Source organism: Oscarella lobularis, chromosome 18 (genome assembly GCF_947507565.1).
Source record: "Oscarella lobularis chromosome 18, ooOscLobu1.1, whole genome shotgun sequence".
NCBI classification, from domain to species: Eukaryota; Metazoa; Porifera; class Homoscleromorpha; order Homosclerophorida; family Oscarellidae; genus Oscarella; species Oscarella lobularis.
The window spans coordinates 2,226,105-2,244,014 of NC_089192.1; the positions used below are offsets into that span (position 1 = coordinate 2,226,105).

Consider the following 17,910-nt stretch of genomic DNA (forward strand, 5'->3'; position numbering starts at 1 on the left):
GAGCTTCCCTGTTGCTTACACGACTCAAGAGGATAATTCTGATACTTAGATACCGTTGCTGATGAGTCAGAACCATCAATGGGGTCTACACCTAAGAACAGTCGGGTGTGGACTCGTTTTCGTGGCTCGGGAAGGTAAGCAAGACGAGGTATGTAGCGTTACTACTCGTAGAGAAAGAAGATCTCGCAAACGTCTATGCTTTCACCTTCTCTAATTAATTAATATATAAACGAGCCTGTCTGACAGTTACAATGAGAGTGACAGTGACAGTGACAGCAGTGACAGGGAATAATTGATGGATTGACAGGTTTATAAAAAGAAGCTTTTGAGCAAGGCTAAGTTTGTCTTTAGGTTACTTCATCAAAGACATGTATTCACTATAGTTAGATTGCTAGTATGCATTCCAGACAATACTCTTAGTTTTCACAGGCACTGGGTCACACATGACTGTGATGTCGGTAGAGAAATCCACTGCGTCGGTATCGTCTGATAGCCTTCATGAAATACTCACAATATAGACTAAAACTTTTGCTATTTGTTAATGCCTTACGTTGTTGCGTTGATCCAACTGCAAGCGGTTACTCAGTTTCTTGTTTTGATTGTCAATTCCTATTTCACGTTTTCCTATCAATTCTTTCACTTCCTCAACATTTATGTCGTTAGTAATTCCAACTGCAAAGAGACCTCTAAGGGCGATTTCTGTGAGTGCGAATGGGGAGCCGATAGTGTAGTCCGATTGAGAGGCAACATCTCTTCCACATTGATTGGACTGGCGTGTGTTGGAAGTAGTAGAGAAAAGGCAACAAGCGCCGCAAAGATGACCAGTCTTGCCATGCCAATAAATGATAGGATATTCTGAGGCTACCGAAATGCGTGAAATTCTTATATACTGTATACTACCGGACACTAGCCTGAGTGCACGTGCAATCCAACGGATATCCTCTACTCGTTTTATTCAAAATACCTTTAGAGGAAACGAATGACTTCCTTGCATTGACGTCACTGCCTGCGTCATGTCACTGATACTCAGAAAAATAATTTTAGTAGAGGAAGAGTGACTTCCCCGCAATGACGTCAGTGCATACGTTATCTCGCCCACTCTTCCTAACGTGACACGTCAGCAGAGGCTACGCCCACCAGGTCACGCGCATATAGAGAGAGGCTGTGACGTAAAGAAACCTAGTGGCTACGTATATATTTTCTATATATAGTCTCGGCTCTTTTGTTTCGGTTTCTGGTTTGATTCTCCCTTAGCATGTGTATCCGGGATTTACTGTCAGAAACTCGACATGGGCTTTCAGCCGCGTCCTCGCCCGAATTTGACTCTTGCTTCGTCACTACGGCTGCCTACATCAACATTGCGTTATCTTCTTCTGTCGTACGGGTTCGCTTTGGTATGCCTCTCGGCTGGGAGCAAAGGTAAACAGTCAGAGGATATCGAGGAACTGCAAAAAGACAGCGGGAGCCACTTGAAAGCGCAGTTATAACTCTCTGCTCGCTTTCTCAGCTCAGAGATGTCTGCTTTTGTGCGGAATTTGTAGCCATAGATTAATTGCGAATCGCGCGGAGTCCTCGCGAGAGACGACTTCGACACAATTGTCCTAAGTCTTCTCTTCCGACTTTATTCCATCTGAAAATGTCGTAATTAGTTGCCTCCTTGATATGTAGTCTTACACGAGAGTGTGGCCTTCGCTCTCTATATTCTTACATGAGAGCGTTGGCTATCGCTCTCTATATTCTTACTGTAGCTCTCAATTTGCGCGACTGCGATCAGCGATTTCGATCTGACTAAGTGAAATCCGTACCTTAATTCTTTTCGGTCACTTAGCAACGTCTCGTCGTGAGGACGGGATCTGCGCCCAATAATGCCGATTCTGGCCCAAATTCGAACTGAAGCGGGACACAATGTACGGCTGGAGTACTTTTTTTGGTAGTTGCTACGATTGCGAGTCTGCACAGTCTCTTGACGACGAGAAAATCGGCGTTAATGCTCTCCCAATACGGGCTTCAAGAATCCCTTAAAAGGTACGCCGCATTACCTGGTTTCGCGGCGCATAGACGCTGTTTCTTGCACGTAGGATATCGTCTGGCTATGTGAGAGCTCCGAACGACGAAGGATCGCTTCGCAAAAAAGAGATTCTGGGGACTCAACAGTGTTTTCGTGAAAATGCAGTCCCGGATGCTAGAGAGCTTCTCTGTTGCTTACACGACTCAAGAGGATAATTCTGATACTTAGATACTGTTGCTGATGAGTCAGAACCATCAATGGGGTCTACAACTAAGAACAGTCGGGTGTGGACTCGTTTTCGTGGCTCGGGAAGGCAAGCAAGACGAGGTATGTAGCGTTACTACTCGTAGAGAAAGAAGATCTCGCGCACGTCCACGCTTTCACCTACTCTAATTAATTAATATATAAACGAGCCTGTCTGACAGTTACAATGAGAGTGACAGAGACAGTGGCAGCAGCGACAGGGACTTAATTATATTATTTGATTACAGGCTGTCAACGACATGAAGGCTATAGAATAGGCCTACGTCGCGTTGTACGTCAGCAGAGTTTAGATGCTCTTTAGGTCACACTCGCTGCTAAAAGCGATTAATTTGTGCATAGATCCCCGATTTCATATTAGACATGTAGTATTCAAATAGTTTGATTACTAGTATGCTTTCTAGAAATAGTCTTAGTTTTCACGTCTTCGCAAGGCACTGCAGCCTTAGCGGCACCGAGACGGGCGCACATCAATTAGGTCGATTGAAAAATCCACGCAGTTGGTGTTGTCCTATACCCTACATGAAATACTCACAATTTAGCGTAGAACGTTTATACTCGTAAATATCATACGGTGCTGCGTCGATCCAAATTAAGGCGATTAATCAGTGTCTTTTTTTGATTGTCTATTTCACGTTTTTTAAATTTTATTTCGTCTGTATTGATCTCGTTTGTGACCCCAACTGTGTAGATCATGATGCCCCTCTGCCTTGACCTCTTATTGATCTTTGGGAGCAAAATCTCTGAGTTCGACGAAGGCGTCAATTTTCTAGTCGTATTGTGGTGAAACATTTCTTCCACCAGATTGATCGGGACAGCGTAAGTTGAAAGTAGAAGAGAACAGGCAACAAAGGCCGCAAAGATTATTAGTGTTGCCATAAATGATATGAGAGGTCTTCAGGCAATCGAAGTGAGTGAAGTTCTTATATACTGTACTGCCGGATACTAACCTCGAACCGTAATGACGTATTCAATAGGAATGGTTTCCTTGTTTATGCTGTACTAGCTTCCGCGGATACCAACTCTAACCGCGCAATTGCAATACGTCATATTCTTATTTTAGAAAAGAGTTTATTCTCAAAAGTCGTGCACGCGCAATCCGCGACTTCGTGTTTTCAGTAGGTCTAACCTCGTCTCATTTTTCTTCGAAGACCTTTAGCGGGAACAACTTCCTCCGCATTGACGTCAATGCATGCATAAAACTTATAACTTCCTCGGGTCCATGCATCTTCGTCATCTCGTGAGAGCAAATGCAGGAACTGAGTCGAAGAAAATGAATATTTATTTACAGATAGAGACTGGTAATTGTCTAAGTGCTCTCGCGAGGTCACAAAAATGTACACGATGAACTGATTTGCATTCTAATGTTATGCACTGACGTCAATGCGGGGAAGTTCCTCGTTTCGCTAAGGGTCTTTGAATAAAACTAAGAAGAGGATGTCCCTTAGATCTGAGGAACTGGAAAAAGACTTTTTGAGATTTAACATGCCTAATCTAAAATGAGAAGATGTTGTGATAAACTGCGGTTAAAGTTGGTCTCGTATAAAAGAGGAAGCCATTCTCCTTAGAAGCAGTTTTAAAACGTGTAGTCAGATGACACTAAGACGGTATCAGGGAACTTACTATGGAGTTAGATTCTCTCAAGTTTCTTTATGGCAGTCTTTTGGTCACTCCTTTGTCCTGTTTCGACGACTCAATCCCCTTGTATAGAAACGTTACAAACGAGGCATTTATCATATCACCTAGAAAGCGCACAGAGCTTGCGCTATAACCAACTTGTGTGTGTTGTTTCTACGCTATTTGGGGCATAGCGATAGTGAGATGTGAATCAATCTATTTCTGGGAAAGTGGTTTTTAAGAAAAAGATTCCAGCGTAAGAGCGCTAGAGTTTCTGTTATTTTGCTTAGTTGCAGCCTTCTCCTGTTTATTCGTCTCAGCCGTAAGTGAGCGAGCAGTTTCCATTCTTCACTAGAGAAATTGCTTCAGAAATTTCGGATTGAGTATCATTTCTCCATGGCTTAAAAATGCCGTGGTGGCTGACAATAAGGGCACCGTCCTGATTTTTGTGCCCAGTGAGCATGTATTGGTTGCCAGCTTCAACCATGGATGCTTGAACAGAAGGGCAGTGACACGCCACCGCCTTTGATCCAAGATAAAAATGACCGTCGTTCACACTGGTGACGTTGGTGCTATTGGCGCTGTAGAGAACTTCTTTCACGTCGCATTCCATCATCGTCTTATCATCTCCCATGCTCACTACTTCTTTGATTTCCGCCACTGCTGCAAATGAAGACGTGCAAATGCGTTGATATAGAAGAAAATCGGCAAGGCAGAAGAAGCCATCGCAGGAATCACAATGCTGTTCGTCAGAACCGTCGAAGCAATCTTGCGTCAAGTCGCACACCTTGTAGCGCGAAATACACCGGCATCCATCACATCTGAATCCGTAGATGCAGTTATTAGTGCAGTTAGGAATGCACATCGACTCATCAGATGCTCCTTCGGCTGTGGTTATGGTACCATTCGGACATGTAAGGCATGATGTCTGTCCCTCTTCCGGCTGGTACAAATGCGTGGGGCATGGAGTGCAAGGATGCAGGCCGTTGTCAGAGTACGTGCCACGAAGACATTGTCGAACGCACATCGACTCATTAGATGCTCCTTCGGCTGTGGTTATGGTACCATCCGGACATGTAAGGCATGAAGTCTGTCCTTCTTCCGGCTGGTACAAATGCGTGGGGCATGGAGTGCAAGGATGCATGCCGTTGTAAGAGTACGTTCCACGTTGACATGGTCGACCGCACATCGACTCATTAGATGCTCCTTCGGCTGTGGTTATGGGACCATCTGGACATGTAAGACATGACGTCTGTCCTTCTTCCGGCTGGTATGAATGCATGGAGCATGGAGTGCAAGGATGCAGGCCGTTGTAAGAGTACGTACCACGTTGACATGGTCGAAGACATTTTTCTAATGATTTGGAGCCCTTCCAGAGAGTTTGAGTTCTATTTGGGCAAGAGATGCATTCGGTCTTCCCTTCTGCATCCTGATACGTGTGAAGAGGACATGGTTCACATTTTCCCTCGCGGATGTGGTTTCCCTTGCTGCACATAAAACAGCGAGTACCAATCTTGATTTGACCAGGATTGTTACAGCTAGCTTGAATTTTGCTTGTTGTCACGTCACTTGATTTGAGAGTGACTCCATTGATTTCCACGCTGAGAGGATCCTCTTCGACAGAGGTGACAAGTTTTGCTGCAGCAGCACGCACGGCACCTACAAGTTTTCCTACCGCAGCTCTGCAAGTAGAGTTGCAAAATTTCGAATTTAGAATTCTTCTAGAGTCTTTAGACGCTTCAAGACGAAATTTCACGACAACAATGGCGACGCTGCTTATTTTGCCCCCGACTTGGCGTCTACGTCTTCCCGCGCCAGCACCACACTCAACTTCTTCACTGTTGGTGATAGTGATCTCATTGCAAGGACAAAGCCTCTCGAGCAAAGACTGCATAGCCATACTCGAGATTTTTGACCTTTCGTCTGGAGACAGGCTTTCACAGTCACCAGGGTACTCAAATTTACTTTCGACAGGCACAAAGATTCCTAGTGGATCAGCTTTGATGCATTCCGGAATTGTGTCCTGACGTTCTTCATGAGACCACACGCCGTTCACACCGCACACAAACGGATTGTCCGGTTTATGGTTAAAGCCGTATGCATCATTGCAAAAAATGTTGCAGACCTGTTGCTTGTTGAAAGTCGAGCAGGTGACGAGGCCATTATCAGGAGCGTCTATATCCTTGCACGTCTTGATTTTGCATTGACTTCCTGTATATCCATCGACGCAGTCACAGGTAGAAGGTGCGACACACGTTCCGCCGTTTTGACAAATGTTTTTGCATACCGGTTTCCTGCAAGTGTCTCCTTCCCAATCTGTCTCCTTGCAGTTACACGTGTCTGGTGCTTCACAGACTCCGCCGTTCTCGCATTTTTTTGAACAAATGGGCTCGTCGCAGGTGCCTCCTTTCCAACCGGTGTCGCAATTACATGATTCTGGGCTCTCGCACCTACCGTGCTTACATCCTCGAGAACATATAGCTATGTCACAAGAAGCACCTGTCCATCCGTTATCGCAAGAACAGTCATCTGGTCTAAGACATTGACCGTTTGTACATCTTTCGCTACAAATCGCTTGGTTGCAAGAAGTGCTACTCCACTTAGGCATGCAGTCGCATTTGTATTCTGGCAAGGCAGGGCCATTGGACGCTTTTGTCATTCTACACGATCCGTGAACGCATCCGGCTGGGCAGCGCTGTGTGCAAGCCTTTCCATTATTGTACAGGTCATACCCTGTATCGCATTTACATTGAAACCCGCCGTCAATGTTCACGCATTGCGCACTGTTGGAGCAGTCATGCGTACCGCTCTTGCATTCGTTTACGTCGACGCATGTTGGTAGGGAGGGAGACCAGACACCATCTGTACATTTGAGGCGACCGTTACCGTATAGCCTGTAACCTTGATTGCAGTGTACAGATACAGTGGCACCGTGACCTTTACTAGAAGAGCCAATCCGACCGTTGTAAGGCGCATTCAAGCTGGCGCATCCTCTAGGTAGAGGCGGTGGCGGCCTTCTTCTCCTCCTCCTTCCCCAAAGAAAGCCTGAAGAAGAATGTAAAAACAGCAAAAGAAAACCAGCGCAGATAAACAGTTTCATTGCACCTTTCGCAAGAGTCTCAACTACGGCGTCACCTCTCGCGTTTACCTATATAGTGTTGTCCTGAAGGAAGTAGACCCGCCAAAGATCGTCTGGCAGATATAAGTCTACGGTACGCAGATTCTGTAGCTTTAGGGCGGCGGCGTCTTGAAGAAAACGCAGGAAAGAAACTAGACAAAGATTCTCCGAAGAGTGAAGGAAAGAGACGAGACTTCTTGAAACCTGAAAGTGCCGCGTGTTCATCCTGCTGAATTTAGATATGCACAGCTTGAAATTTGCTTTCTCCAGGCTTGGAGCAAAGGTAAGAGGGCGACAGCCTCATTATGCATGTATTTATATACTCCCGGGAAAAGAGCAGCCATCGCGCCATATATGCTTATGTTATTCGATTTACTTCAAACATGTCCCATGCATACATATATTTATTATAGCCAACACTCTGTATGACTGAACTATCATTTGCTAATTCACATTCGCAAAACTTGAAGAAACCCAGTGACTACAAGTAAAAATTTCTCCTGGCCTTGTTGTGTTTCGCTGCTCTTGTTTCATTTTTCGTGTGAAAAGAGCGTGTGTGCTATTTGGACATCCGGAATTGACATTCAGAGACGTGGGGCTCCAGTCGCTTCCTTGCCCGAATTTGACTTTCTCTTTCCTACTACTGGTGAGGAGGTAAGATTTCCTGTGCTCCAATTGTTGATGACGTCGACTCTTTGGTATTTACCGATGAACCGTTGCCGCAAACGCAGCTCTGCCTGGAGCAAATTTTGGATTTGTTGCTTAGCTTTTTTATTCAATTAGTGACTTGGCGCGTTTTGCTTTTCGCTGTGCTGCGCATTTTCATCTTAAAATGAATTTTGAAGAAATGAGTGACGCTTACGGTCGTCGTGTTAGTTGGGTCTTTTAGCTGGGAGAACTCCCGTATGCGGTGTGAAAACGCCGTCTACCGTTTTTTCTTAAAAACGGCATACGGGCATTTCTACGATAAGTGGCTTGAGAAATTGTAGGGTAAAGAGGTTTTGGCCGTTTTTCCCAAAATGCGGCTTACTCTACTACATACGGGCATTTATTCGAGTAGTCACGTCAAAGAATGAATGAATGAATGAGCCACACAAGAGAATAAGCCTTGTCTCTGAAGTCCTCAGATTGACGCTGCATGCAAAAGAGAGAAAAAGCCACAAGGAACAACGTAATCGACCGCTTCTCTTTAATTAAAAATACAAAGCATTCTGGTACAAAAAGGCGGCCGATAGTGTAAACTCAAAAAGATTAAAAATGTCAGACAGTAGATGCGCTACCGTACATGTATGTAGTTTATTGTGAGGGGCTGCAGTCTCGACAGCAAATATACATGTAATTGTCAACAAAAGTAGTCAAGAGACTGTAAATAACTATATGAGAAAAACCGACAGGCTATAAAGAAGCCATGCAAGGTTTGTGTGTTATGCCAACAACCTAGCATTAGCATAAACCAAGTCTCTATCACAATAGATGAGCTCAAGATGCCGCTTCTCATCGTATCGTAACTCAAACTCCGATCTTCCGTGCAAAACGCGCAAATTATCAAAAACGATTATCTCACCGGGACGAAGTTTGACTGGAACGAGAAAGCGGCGCCGATCGTGCAGAAGACGCATGAAGCGATAGTACGCCTCGTACCAAGAAAAGAGCGAATCTTTTACCTTGACCGAAAATCGATCACCTCGCAAGTGATTATTGATAAAAATCCGTTCCAACTCTCCAAATCGATCAAGTCTAAGAAAAGGAATCGTATACAGTAAACATGTGCACTGTTGTCGAGTGATGATGATTACTTAAAGACAGGACGCCAAAAGATATTGTCAAAGTCAACGTAATCGCTTCCGACGTCGCGATTGTAGCAGTCGTATTCGCTTAGGATGCGAAACGACTCGGGAAATTCTCTTTCCAGGTGATGGGCCGCGGCAAATCCATCGCAATACCATCCTGATCCGGCATGGGAGCCGGACACCTGGCGAATGCAGTGAAACATTTGAAACTGCATGGGGAGAAGTGAAGTTTGTCATAAAGCGAAGGAGAATGTTTCTTTTTGCTTACCTCTGGCGAATAGTTCACAGTCGAAAGATCGACGTGAAGAGTCAGTCTTCCCGATGTGTAAGCAAGATTCGAAGGATTGTTAGTCGACTCAACGGTCATGAGATGACTAAAAGTATAAAGATTTTAGGTCTATCTAAACATCATCAAAGTAGGTTTGTATTCTTAATTATCATACCCGTAGCTTGTGCACTTGCTTCCACCCAATCGCTTCCCCAATTCAACCAATTCATTCGGTTGGGCTTTTGCTCCTTCCAATATTACCATCCCATGCGAACCCAATTTCGATACAAATTCGATTAGGTACCGATTGTCGTCGAGCAGACGACGAAATTGAAATTTGAAAATGTTTTCACCGCAATATTCGCTACCCCAAAAACATCGCTTACTAGCTACGAAGTCACCAGGCGAATTCCAGTTACGCATCAACCAGTCGATAGTGAGCGTCGTTCGATCGCCAGACGACCAAACAACGGTGACTTGCGATCGATCTCTACTCACTTGTACATCTGAGACGATGACGTCATCAGTCCATCGACGTTGCAATCGACTGCTGCTGCTGTCGACGTCGTCTCTGGCTAGTGACGACGTTTTTCTTTGTCTCTCTTCCCAGATGTAGGCATAAGGGAGGGGATACGAGCGTCTTGTCTCGTCTTCGATCGTCACTTCTCGTTTATCGGGCGCTGATCGGACTGAGACTATGTAGCTTGAGTGCCGAGTGACCGTGCCTACAGCAAGACGACGCGCGTATTCAATCGATAGCGCAACAAAGCGACGAAAGGATAACATTTGAGATTATCCGGGCTTTGTTCTGCAGTTCATGAGGATCTAAGAAACCTTAGGGAGATCTGCGCCTTGCCAACCAATGGGAGCGCGAGATTCCGTCGCGTGACTTCGTGCTTGGCATAGTAAAATAATTGGCATGTGCATCTTTGAAGGCTGCAGGTCATGCATGGTTCACACATACGTCATTGCTATATTTAATTAGAAACGGCGCCCGGATAAACTGTAATTATTCCCTCATCAGCTAATTTCTGACGAAGCTCTGCTTCAGATTGAAAATCATGATAGGAATGCGATTCGTTGAGATTCTTATCTGCCTTTGAATAAAAGTAGTGCTTATACTCACCTTTCTTATTTACTCCAAACCCAAACACGTCCACCTACGTTAATTAATTGAGAAAAATAACACGTGACGTCTAATTACTGTAATACTCTAGAGACCTTATTGCAAACGTGAACGGCAAACAATTGAAGAATAATTCCGCTGGATAACTTTTGCCCAGACGTAGGCCTTAACCATGTTTCCATTAGAGAACGATAAAAGTCCGGATGAATTAGATAAACCTAAAAATCCATAAACATATATATATATATATATATTATTTAATAGACTATTAGAGAGACAATAATGACTCTTACCTCACATGGATGTACATCGATTATCGAAGGCGCCAGTCCGGCGAACTTGATTTCTTGAAGAGCACAAGGAATAACGAGTAATCGATTGGGTTTTTGATACAATGTCCCTATACGAGAATAGAGCGACTGAAAAGTCGTCTTTGCGCCAACGTCCTTCTCGTATCCCTCCGTCAAAGCCGCATTCATTCTATATACGTATACGTATATAATTAATTCATGCTATGAGAGTATTGCTTACCTGATGACGACGTCATGGCTATCGATAATAGAACCGTAGTTCGATCCCAATAAATTATCGGAGTTGCCGACGACTGCACATGAAAGGCTTCCATTTTTCTGCGATCTCCATCGACCGAAAATGTCGTTGCTCAATATCCTTTTGAATACCATTGCCGTTATTTGACGTAATTTAAATTCCGTGAAAACGTAATCGATTCTCGTATCCTAATAATCGATTACTACTACATTTCGCAAACAGAGCAAAATAGATGTGTCTCCACCCTTATTGCATTCATGGATTCTTTTGATATAGGCGGATCGTCACGAGACCAAAATGCCTTGACAGTCTCACTGTATCGTTCGCAGAACCACTTGGAACGAGTTGATATCCGACCTATGTATAGTGGACAAAAGGGGAAAGAAAAAGAGAAAGAGAGACTATAGATATTAGATATTCAGGACACGGTCTTCTGTTCTACATTACAATCACCACAGTAAGGAGTTGACATCGCTTCTTGACGTGCCGAAAACGGCTGTCTGGTTGCCGAATGTTCTTTCCAAGTGTCGTTCGATGGACAGCGAGTACGCGCATTGCGATATTCGTACGAGACGCGAAGGAGCGAGTCGAACGAACGCGTTAGAAAAAGAAAGAAGATGAGATACGTTAGGAAAAGAGTGAGATTCTTCAATAATCCTAATTTAAGTTTCATTCGCTCGATAGAAACCGCCGATTCGAGCACGGATTTGTAGAGAGGGATATGAAACAGGCGTGCGCTAGTGGTTACGTGCCCGCCTCGGTCACGTGCTTAGGGGAGCATGTATATTGGTTGCCAGCTTCAACCATGGATGCTTGAAAAGAAGGGCAGTGACACGCCACCGCCTTTGATCCAAGATAAAAATGACCGTCGTTCACACTGGTGACGTTCGTGCTATTGGCACTCTAGAGAACTTCTTTCACGTCGCATACCATCATCGTCTTATCATCTCCCATGCTCACTACTTCTTTGATTTCCGCCACTGCTGCAAATGAAGACGTGCAAATGCGTTGATATAGAAGAAAATCGGCAGGGCAGAAGAAGCCCTCGCAGGAATCACAATGCTGTTCGTCAGAACCGTCGAAGCAATCTTGCGTCAAGTCGCACACCTTGTAGCGCGAAATACACCGGCATCCATCACATCTGAATCCGTAGATGCAGTTATTAGTGCAGTTAGGAATGCACATCGACTCATCAGATGCTCCTTCGGCTGTTGTTATGGTACCATTCGGACATGTAAGGCATGACGTCTGACGTACCCATGCGATATCTCTTCGTAACAGTATTACTAGAGAGTGATGGCCTGCTGACCATCATGCATAGCCTCCCACCGCTTACAGTACGCGAGCGCCTTAGATAATGTGACGTCATAAAAATTCACGTTATTATCATACTGTATGTTTGTACATACGTCACAGTCCTACAGAGCTCAGACCTACACACATACTGTATGTACATACATAGGGCTCATGTTTAGGATCCTAATTACTCTGATGACTCTCTCGGATACTGGCTTTCAAAGTTTGTATGTGCAGGTCATACAGTATTTACTGTTACACGCGTACATACCCACGCATATACTGTACATGAGTGGATACGATTGATTGTGACGTCAGAGCGTGACAATCAGAAAGAGTCGTTTCGGTTTCTCAGCGCATTTTCAAAACGGAAAATAGCACAGATCAATTTGAAACAGGGTTTTTTAAGCATTTTTTCCGTTCATCAAAGAAAAAACTTTTTATTCGCGCCGTAAATCGCCTTTTTCGGGTCACCGTTTTGGGCCCCATTTCGCGCATGCACTTAACAAAGTAAGCGTTTTTCCTAAGTGACGTCACAATAGCGTGACGCACAGACATCACGCTTGAGAGAGCCTCCCTCGCCGTTATACGGGCTCGCAAACTGCGTTTGCTACCCTGTACAACTGTTGTGGTCGGCTCACTATTTTCGATTTTTTTATTTTTTGCATGACGGGGCTCGGAATGCTAAATCTTTGTGATTACTTGTGGCGTACTAAAGGCTCTAAGTAGCACTTTTCTCATGATATCAGAAAAGTAATAGCCTTCACTACTCTACAAAACGCTTTTATTTAGATCGTCAAATGTGTAAGTCTTTTGCTAGTCAAAAATGTAACTGCACAGGTTCATAGAGGAGTGAGTACCTTTGAACGTGAGTCATATGGCCACTTCGCATCCCTGAAGCGGTGGAAGAACAAGAAGAATGTCGAAGAACGTTGGACGCGACAGGGGTTCGTAATCCCAGCATCGCCTCATTATGCGCTTCCTGTCAGAGGTGAATCGCATGAATATAATGTACTTAGGAAGAATTTTGCTTACAGAACTTCTGGCCAGTCCGGCCAATCACCGAAGTGGAGCTGTTTTCTTTTTCCAATAAACGAGATGACGTCTTCGTTTGACATGCCGGTGTAAGGTAATGCTCCGAGTGCGGCAATTTCCCACAAAACAACACCGTATGACCTGTAAATCCAACCGGAATGACATAGTATACATTTTCATCATTCATTTATTTTTATAATCCTTTTTACCAAACGTCCGAACAGTGAGTAAAAATACCATCGCGAAGCGATTCCGGCGCCATCCAACGAATGGGCATTGGACCTGCAACATACACAATGAAAGGAACTCGCAAAACCTATTTAGTGCCTCTTCCGTGTTTTCTGTAGTAATCCTCGAGTTGGATGTCACGTGCCATTCCGAAATCTGGAGAACAGCCTGCTTAGTTCAAGTACTCTTATTAGTTTAAGACACGTGCCTCCTATCTTGACCACTTTGTCAGATGACACCATGCAGTTTCTCGCTGCCAAATCCCTGCAGTCAACAGCACAGATATTATTATTATACAGTAATATATAACCGGCTATGAAATCCTGGCCTGTGCACTATTTTTTTCTCGGCTAGGTAGGCCATCCCTGAAGCAATTTCGGCGGCCATAGTGAGAATCGCCTTTTCAGAGAAAGGATAGGAGGTACACAAGGACGATTCGCTCTGATTTAAAATTTCTTGAGAATAATACTACTAATAAAATCATTCCTTTGACTTACTGTTGGCCTTAATAAACGAAGATACGATTTCAAATCTCCATTTTCCATTAGTTCGATAACAACGTAAACCGGGTTGCCTTTCGAAACTATCCCAATCAAACAAACAATGTAATCGCAAACAAAATTTCTAAAGAAAAAATTATATTCAAGTTGTGGCACTAGCTTCAAATACTTCATAACAGAAGCTTCTTTCAGAAAAAGACATCGTTCAAAAGGCTTTGAATTAGGCTTTAAGCCCTGAAGGAAACCATTTTCCATTAGGTGCAATAAAACGACTTTAATTAAAACTATACCTTTATAGCAACAGGCTTGGAATCACAACCTTGTTTTTCCAGACTTCCCTTATAAACTTCACCAAATGCTCCTTCACCCAATAACTTCCCAACGTTGAGGCTCTTGCGATCAATCTCCCACTCATCTGGCTTGTAGGTGCCCGATTTGTCAAAATAACCCTCGGGAAAGTAATCTCTTATTGCTTTTAGCTCGCGCCTCCTGAAGTAAAAACACTAATAAATTCTAAGTTAAAGCTTGAGTAACCAGCGCTGGTGGCAATGCACAGAAGATATATAAACCGAACTTATTATTAATATGACCTTTTTGCTTTCATTCTCCACAGGCAGGAACAGGCGACCAAAGCTGTGATAATTAAACTAAAACTACCAATAGCAGTAGCAATTTGATGCGTCAGTAAATTGGAAGACTCTGTTGTAGATATGGCAACGTGGACAGAAAATGATATTTCTGCTCTTTCTCCGTTAAAATAGTATAATACTTTGATACGAAGTCGTGAAGGCGGACAAGACGTAGAGTTGAGCTTAAATTCAAGGCGACGCTTATCATTTCCAGGTGACATAATCAATTTGCAGGTGTAGATCTGATTACTTGGCGAGCAAGATAAAAGACTTGATGTAAATGCCAAGGCACTAAATCTGCCAGAAACCTCGATTTCGTACAATTTATTGTTGCAAAGAGACGTGACAGGATCGGTCCAATTGACAACGAGCTAAAACAACAATTTAGCTTGAAATAAACAGGGAAGATAATTAATTAATTAATTAAAGTGTACCGAGGCGTTTTTTGTGTAGAACGTGACACTGACAAACATCTCCTTCTGAACCTCATCAGAACCTAGGAAGAAGGAAAGGTAAAGAAACAAATTCGGTTTCATTAAATTGAATTATTTCAAAGGGCGGTGTACGACCTACAGATTGTAGGAAACACTGTCAATTCTTCGCTCCAAATACTGCATTTGCCTCCGCTTTCAACTTTTGCCTAAATAATGAAAAATAGTGAATGAAACAAAATGATGCATGCTATTGAAACACTTACTCTAACGTGGTATAATAAACAATTTGAAACGTTCGTGACAGAAAAGGTATCGCTGTTCAACACCGGATTTAAGAAATCGGAGGCGTTGCCATTTTCGCAGCGAGTGAAAATTTGTGTAAACGTGCCATTGCTGCCTTTCTCATGCGAGGCTTTGAAGTAATCCATGCAAGGGCACGTGCTTCTACGCTCTAGCTTAGATTCCAAAGAACGCATGTCAGTAGAAACGGGAGCAGTATCACTATAATCTTCATATTGTTTAACTTAAAAAAGCCATCATATAAAACATGCGAGTGTAGCAGAAATTGTAGGCATTTACCTTTAGGAAGTTCATGCCGTATTTCGAAGTAATATGCAGTAGGAACTTTTTTAGGCTTTTGAGCAATGCTCCAAGCGATTGAGGAACATGTCGTATTTGTATTGTTAAGCGGCTCAAAAATTGGAGGCAAAACTAACGAGAGACCAAGATACAAGAAAATGAATTATTCAAACACAGTACTGATATAGACCTGATGTTTTGGTAGAGAAAATTTCGACACCTGAACAGTCAAACAGTTGTTTTGAAGCGTTTTCCAACGCTTTATCCAACGATAAGACGCTAGATCGAACATAAACTGCGTAATAACGACCAGACGTCAAACCAAAAATTTTCTTTTTTGATGCGTTTTCAGAAATATATAAACTCTGATGCGAGCGTGGCTGAATCGAATTTTTTCGTAAAATGTCTTCAAGAGAAGAAGGACAAGTTGTCGTTATAATATTTGTGGTTTTGCTGGTGACTTCAGCGTAGAAAAGCTCAGTTCCGAGATACCGGTAGCCATTTTCATTTTTGAATGTTTGTTTCCACTCAACTTCTAAAAAGGTCTCAAACCTACGATTTATTGAAAGCCGGCTTTTAGCAAATGACCAGTTACCTACGACAAATTTTATATATAATTAGAAGGCAGAGCATGTAGACTTACACTCTCCGACAAGAGAGTTGCCTTCCCCGTCAGGATATTGTTTTTCTCGCACTAGCATATTGTAATCTGATTTGCAAAGAAAAGGATTTCCGTGAACTAATGCAGCAGTAGCATTAACAATGCTTTGGTTGGCGTTGTCCCACAAATGCATGAGATGGCTATTATCAATCAAGGCAAAGTGATACCTAAAAGAAAAAAAGTTGCCTAATTGAAACTAAGTCTACAATGAGAATTATTGAATTAGTAACCCTAATCAAGAGTGTAGGAAGTATTTATTGTACTCACAGTCGGACCTCGATTACTGAGCACAACTGTCGCCCTGACAACAACGCTAACAAAATGAAACGCAAGTACGCCTTTCACTTTATGACTTGTCGCTGTCATCCGTGCTCAGATAATCGAGGTTAGGATAAACAAGGACGAACGTGCTGCATTTGCTCTCTATGTTTTTAACTCACTTGCCGTTCCATTTCACTTTCGTTTCGCCGATTGAAACCAAACTCTTTAAAAAAGACAAACTTTTCAGTCTTCGTGTGTGGGCTATGACAAGATATCCGTGAATTTTCCTAAGCCGACCGAAGGCCTGCTCCAGTTTCGGCATCTGCTCATCACTCCAATTACCAGAAAAGATGAAATTGTTTTCAATCTCGAAGCAATCTTTGACCTGTGCCAAATCCAATTCATTGGACACAGAATATGAGCCGCAACACCGCAACGGTGGACAGTAGAAATGATTCAAAAGAGAACATGAGGAGCAGTTGCTTGAATACTCAGTTGTCGCCTTTGTCAGCACTGAAGAAAAGTCATCTTTCAACTTAACGTTACCGGTGTCGTGAGCGCAGCCGTTCTCCAACGTGATCGATTTGTTGAGACCAAAGGTTTCCAGATAATGGTTATTTTTAAGAATGAAGGTATAGTTATCGTACGCACTGCCGCATTTACCCCCTATAAAGCGAAGATTTGGTAACAGTTGCGCAAATCTTTGGTAACTGTCAGAGAGATTTTTAATCAACAAATATCCCGTAATATTTGTAACGGTTTCCAAGGCAAGAGGACCGCTGTTCGAGCAATTGACCGGCTCTAGACCGTCAATATAAAGTGATCCGTCGATTGTTGTGCAGTTTTTCTGATTTAGCCTTTTGACACTTAAACGAGTTCTCAAGTCGAAGAGGTCTTCCTTGCAAACTTTTCCTAAGAAAGAAGAAGTGTATGACCTTCTATTGTTTTAATTCAGCTAGTGATATATATATATATATATATCCATCCACGCACAAATCGAAAGAGAAGCACAGGGAAGCGAAGAGCAACATGGTCGCTATAAATAGCCCTCCTACGTCCGCACCATAATTAATGGGCCGACCTCTACCACGTACGCCGTAACCGCATAATCTTTGTGCACCGATATACGTGGACTGCACTGCTAAAGACAGAGAATCGAAACGGAGATCGCGCACCACGATGAACTTTCTAAAGGGTATTCGAAGTCAAAATGACTCGCAACGACTATAGAAGCCAACTAAGCGCGCAACATCGTCACCGCGCGGAGTGGGCCAGCCGTTCCTCGCGTTTGTGAAACTCTGCTATACAGATGACGAACGCGCACAAAGAATTGCGCCAACTATAATTGGTCGCTTAGAAAGCAGAAAGACTCGATCGGACGGTTCCGCGATTGACACTATCTAGAGTCTATAATTATCGATACCATTCGAGTCCTTTGCCATAGCGTTGGAGAAAGTGAGCAAATCAGAAAGGGTTAGGAGAAAAAAAGATAGCATCCGCATGACGAGCGACAGAGAGACACTTTCCGTGCAATCCGGGACGTTTCTTAC

General features: G+C 43.4%; 3 protein-coding genes and 2 long non-coding RNA genes across 6 annotated transcripts; all 5 read right to left on the reverse strand.

Annotated features, from left to right (window-relative positions):
- Positions 1-199: 199 nt before the first annotated feature.
- LOC136198236 (uncharacterized) lies at positions 200-2,178 on the reverse strand. Its single transcript, XR_010672700.1, has 4 exons — positions 2,040-2,178; positions 1,806-1,962; positions 551-1,630; positions 200-494 (listed from the first exon to the last, which is right to left on the reverse strand). It is a non-coding gene; the product is annotated as an uncharacterized lncRNA (long non-coding RNA).
- A 418-nt stretch (positions 2,179-2,596) lies between these two features.
- On the reverse strand, positions 2,597-3,154 carry LOC136198237 (uncharacterized). Its single transcript, XR_010672701.1, has 2 exons — positions 2,843-3,154; positions 2,597-2,787 (listed from the first exon to the last, which is right to left on the reverse strand). It is a non-coding gene; the product is annotated as an uncharacterized lncRNA (long non-coding RNA).
- Positions 3,155-8,286: 5,132 nt separating this feature from the next.
- LOC136197783 (gamma-butyrobetaine dioxygenase-like) lies at positions 8,287-9,564 on the reverse strand. Its single transcript, XM_065987610.1, has 6 exons — positions 9,561-9,564; positions 9,367-9,426; positions 9,238-9,310; positions 9,063-9,168; positions 8,801-9,003; positions 8,287-8,741 (listed from the first exon to the last, which is right to left on the reverse strand). The coding sequence occupies exons 4-6, from the start codon at positions 9,159-9,161 to the stop codon at positions 8,429-8,431; spliced, it is 615 nt and encodes a 204-aa protein (XP_065843682.1). The 5' UTR covers positions 9,162-9,168; positions 9,238-9,310; positions 9,367-9,426; positions 9,561-9,564; the 3' UTR covers positions 8,287-8,428.
- A 409-nt stretch (positions 9,565-9,973) lies between these two features.
- On the reverse strand, positions 9,974-11,468 carry LOC136197782 (CMP-N-acetylneuraminate-beta-galactosamide-alpha-2,3-sialyltransferase 1-like). Of its 2 annotated transcripts, XM_065987609.1 has the most exons (7): positions 11,191-11,468; positions 10,982-11,094; positions 10,720-10,925; positions 10,595-10,668; positions 10,482-10,534; positions 10,284-10,406; positions 9,974-10,222 (listed from the first exon to the last, which is right to left on the reverse strand). In XM_065987609.1, the coding sequence occupies exons 1-7, from the start codon at positions 11,408-11,410 to the stop codon at positions 10,040-10,042; spliced, it is 972 nt and encodes a 323-aa protein (XP_065843681.1). In that variant the 5' UTR covers positions 11,411-11,468; the 3' UTR covers positions 9,974-10,039. The 2 variants fall into 2 exon arrangements, with proteins under 2 accessions (XP_065843681.1, XP_065843680.1); XM_065987608.1 differs by having other exon boundaries at positions 10,482-10,668.
- Positions 11,469-12,800: 1,332 nt separating this feature from the next.
- Positions 12,801-17,906, reverse strand: LOC136197632 (insulin receptor-like). The gene is made up of 18 exons (XM_065987441.1): positions 17,784-17,906; positions 16,540-17,272; positions 16,082-16,266; positions 15,629-16,033; positions 15,439-15,570; positions 15,123-15,382; positions 14,999-15,065; positions 14,860-14,921; positions 14,387-14,796; positions 14,087-14,285; positions 13,966-14,030; positions 13,794-13,920; positions 13,625-13,737; positions 13,505-13,560; positions 13,396-13,452; positions 13,278-13,350; positions 13,069-13,209; positions 12,801-13,015 (listed from the first exon to the last, which is right to left on the reverse strand). Exons 1-18 carry the CDS (start codon positions 17,860-17,862, stop codon positions 12,907-12,909), a joined length of 3,273 nt encoding a protein of 1,090 aa, XP_065843513.1. The 5' UTR covers positions 17,863-17,906; the 3' UTR covers positions 12,801-12,906.
- Between the last annotated feature and the right edge of the window lie 4 nt (positions 17,907-17,910).